Below are 4,022 nucleotides of genomic sequence, written 5' to 3'. Positions count from 1 at the left end.
AGCCTTGGTGGTTCTATGATTCTGTGACTCTCCCCAGGCAGATGAGAGCACCACACTCAAGCTGCAAAGTTTTGAACATTCCCACCCCTTTTCTCAGAGAGATGAAGCTGCATTAGAGACACAAAGCCTCACCTTGTCCCTCAGTTTCCTCTCCTTCCTCTCTTGCCGTCAGGTAGTTCACAGCTGCATATTCCAACACCGAGAGGAAGACAAACACAAAACTGACCCACAGGTAAATATCCACTGCTTTGATGTAGGAAACACGAGGCATGGAGGCATTCACCCCAGTGATGATCGTGGACATGGTCAGCACAGTGGTGATCCCTGGGAATACACCAGCAGAGACATCCTAAGATGGTTTCAAACCAGATTCTTCAGCACATAAGCTGTTGTTACAATTTCCTGACACCTGAATTTAGCTTGCAGTATTGCTTTTCACATTTAGGCCATGGGTTTCGTTGCCTGAGGAGGGTCCAGGCAGCCCTAACTGGGATTTCCTTGTCTTTTTGGTGAGCACAGCTCTAATTCTGGTCTCAGGGAGTTGCCAGCCTGGTTCCTCACCACACCACAGCCTCCCACCCCACGGCCAGGCAGCAGTGCTTTGACCCCACTCTGGGCTCAGGACAGTCCCTGGAGGGCTGTACAAGTGCCTAGATGTGAACTCAGTCATCCTTGTGGGTCCCTTCTGCCTCCAGATACTCTGTGACTCTGCAGTTCTGAGTTCAACCCCTCCACAGCATGGACACAAGCAAAGCCTGTGTGCTGCTGCTTCCATCAGTGTCTCCAGGTCTGGTGGTTCTTATGAGCTCCTGGGAAGTCACAGAAATCACCAACTGACTCTCACACCTGGTCTGTGCCTTCCCTGAAGCAAAAGCAGAGGATAAGGGAACACACAGGGCAATGCTGCCCCACATTGCCCCATGGGTGAGCACAGTGAGAACGTCATCCCTGGCTCTGAGAGAAGCTCTCTGCCCTCCTCTTATTTCAGGGGCTAATTTTGTCATGTTAGTGATTACTTTGAATGTTGAAATGATGTAAGCACAAAGGACTGAATTAACAGGAGTATCTTCTGAAAAGCCACGGCCCAAACCCTTATGCACCTTTTGAAGGTGTCTCAAGGCAGTGAGTGCTGTTTCTAAACTCAGTGATGGACAACTCACCCATTGCCATCTCTGTTATGCCTCTATATATCTTCTCCATGGAGGGATATTATTTGAAGGGTAAATAAAATCCTGAGCTATGTTGTCTGGAATAAGTGGAATTAAGCTTGAGCTCAGAATCTGCCCCAACCCTGGCAGTGTTCACAGCCAGGTTGGATGAGCCTTGAGCAACCTGTTCTGGTGGGAGGTGTCCCTGCCCAGGGCAGGGCTTGGGGCTGGGTGAGCTCTAAGCTCAAATCCAACCCCTAAAATCCTATGAAAAACACAAACAGCACTTTGCTAAGGCAATGCATCCAATTTAGGAGAAGATTTATGTCCATGCTCCCATGGTGACTCCTCTGAGATATGGCTTCATCCTCCTGAAAGAACTGCAAAAGAGGAAGCTGAATCCCTCACCTTGCAGTGCAAACTCTTCCAACAAGTCAAAGGACATAGCTCACCTGGCTGTGTTACCTGCACCTTCCCTCCTCCAGCAAAACTCCTGAACCTAAAATATCATCAGGGCTGCTAATGCTGATTTTCACCTTCTCACTACCTGAAGGCTCTGAAGGCTACTGACACTTTGGCTGTATATGTGCCCTGTCTCTGCTTACAGCAGAGTGGGGTTGTTTGCTCTCTGAAGCACCACATGCATCTAATGCTTGTGCAAACAGGGAAAGCAGTTGGCCTGGCACTGCAGGGCAGATGGAGAGTTTGCCCCATGGGCAGTTCCCTGCGTGGGGGACATGTGTGGCTTAGCTGATTTGTGTGCCACAAGGTGCATAGCACGAGGGATTTCATCTGGGTGGTCAAGGCTGTGGTTGCAGCAATAGTCTCTTAGTTCTGTTGACTACAAGATTGGTTTTACCTAAGGGGACTCTGGCAGGAACCGCTCGGCGATCGATCCAGAAGGACACCCAGGACAACATGACCATGAGGGTTGCAGGGAAGTAGGTTTGGAGCAAGAAGAAGAAGATGTGTCGACGTAAAGTGAAGTTTATGTAGAGGCGATTGTACCACCCTGTGTGACAGAGAATGAACAAGAGAAGTTACACCAACACCAAACTACTTTCAGATAACTTGGTGATGCTTCAGGGGAAAACTGTCTTGAAAAGCCTTGAGCAACCTGCTCTGGTGGGAGGTGTCCCTGCCCAGGGCAGGGGTTGGGGCTGGATGAGCTCTAAGATCCATCCAATCCCTAAAATTCTATGATTCTGTGATTCATGCTAGGGTTTGGTGTGATCTTGAAGAGGGATTGTCTTTCCACACTACATTACTGTCCAGATGGAAGTCTGTAGTAGGGACAATCACCTTGGTATAGAAGAGAGGCAAGTCTGATGGATGATCCTCCATGGCCAAGGTCAAGAGAGACAGTTTGCACCTCTTCTTGCCCCAGCCCACACTCTGGCTGTACCCACCTGTGCTGCTGTAAAAGGCAAGCTTCGTGGTGGTGTGAAACTCCTGAATCAGGAACTGGGACAGTGATATCCTCTCATCTGTTTTTAGGGAATCATTCCCATTCTTCCAGTAGAGCATAAGGTCATCTTCAGTGTAGGCATCTAGGGGAGCAGAGCAAACCTCAGAATGGTACAGTGAGGATACCAACCCCACAGCCCACACAGCCCTCCTGGCTGCCTGAGAGCTCCCAGCTGAAAAGGTCAAGAGGAGACTGGGGGTAATGGGAGGAACAATCTCTCCATGGTATGAGGCATGCAGGAGGAAAAACTCTTGGGTAAACTGTCTATGATGCACATATTAACATTACAGGTTATTGGTTATAGGTATAAAATGGGGTTTGAACAGATGTGGAAATATGGTAATGTTCATCCTTTCAGATGGGTTTAATAGCAGCTCTTCCCAGCCAGGGAGAAAAACAAATCACATGTAAATTCATTAAAACAGAAATAAGAAAATAATTTCTTATTGCAAGGAGAAGAGAGGAGAAAAATGAGAAAGAACTTGTGAAAAGCAGAAAGTTTGAAATGTTGCTAGGTTAAATCTATCCAATTCATGTGCACATCATGCCTGGGACAAAGGGTGTAAGTTGGGTTTGTAGGAGCAAGAAACATGAGAGGAAGGTGATTAATGTCACTGCCCCATTGTGGTTTCTACACCAGGGATGAACAGATGGTGCATGTGAAATGTGTAGGGCAAGGGTGGTGCAGTCACCATCCCTGGAGGTGTTTCAGAGGTGTCTGATGTGGCACTGGAGGATCTGGGTTAGGGTTTGGGGGTTCCAGCAGTGACAGGTTCATGGTTGGACTGGATGATCTCAGAGATCTCCTCGAACCTTGATGGCTCCATGATTGATCTATGTGTGTGAGGACATCTGGGCAAGCAGGTGCTGTTGGAGCCTGCTGACCTGCAGGCAAGTGGCCCAGGTCCCTGGAGGCCTGGGTGGCAGTGGGGCAGCCTGGCTGGCATTCAGGGACCCTGGCAAGACAGTGCTCACAGCCCTTTTGTCAGACCACTCTGTTGTTGCCAACACCATCTCATTCTAGTGGAAAACCATGGGCAAGGAATTTTTCTTAGAGTTGGAGTCTGCTGACTTTGGTTAGATCTCCCATGAATGTATCAGCAGTTTAATTACTGGTATAATTAAAACAGTTTGGATGCACATGGGGTGCAGCCCTTGGCTTCCTGCACCTCCAGTTTACTTACAGCTTTCAATCTCCAGGGAACATGTCTGTGTGTCCAGGGGAAAGCGACTGAAGTCCATGTTGCACATTGCAGTTACTGTAACCCTAGGAATAATAAACACCACTCCATTAGAAACTTGATTTCTCATGTGACTGAAAAATAGTAAAGCTCTAAGTTTGGTCTTTCATTAAGCATCTACAGCCAGTACCAGTCAACTAGAAATCATAGAATCATAGAATCAAC

The 4,022-nt window shown here is 48.0% G+C and overlaps 1 protein-coding gene across 1 annotated transcript; it reads right to left on the bottom strand.

The window, feature by feature from the left end:
* Nucleotides 1-132: 132 nt before the first annotated feature.
* LOC103797154 (gamma-aminobutyric acid receptor subunit rho-1-like) lies at nucleotides 133-3,883 on the bottom strand (the record flags this gene model as incomplete). The annotated part of the gene is given in 5 exon segments (XM_009069354.1): nucleotides 133-166; nucleotides 168-324; nucleotides 2,008-2,160; nucleotides 2,558-2,698; nucleotides 3,801-3,883. Coding segments are annotated over 5 exon segments (568 nt in total), but the record flags the coding sequence as incomplete, so codon positions are not given.
* Between the last annotated feature and the right edge of the window lie 139 nt (nucleotides 3,884-4,022).

Source organism: Acanthisitta chloris, unplaced genomic scaffold (genome assembly GCF_000695815.1).
Source record: "Acanthisitta chloris isolate BGI_N310 unplaced genomic scaffold, ASM69581v1 scaffold33980, whole genome shotgun sequence".
Lineage (NCBI taxonomy): Eukaryota > Metazoa > Chordata > Aves > Passeriformes > Acanthisittidae > Acanthisitta > Acanthisitta chloris.
Note: the sequence above shows the minus strand (reverse complement) of the source record. Positions and strands in the feature narration are given on the sequence as shown.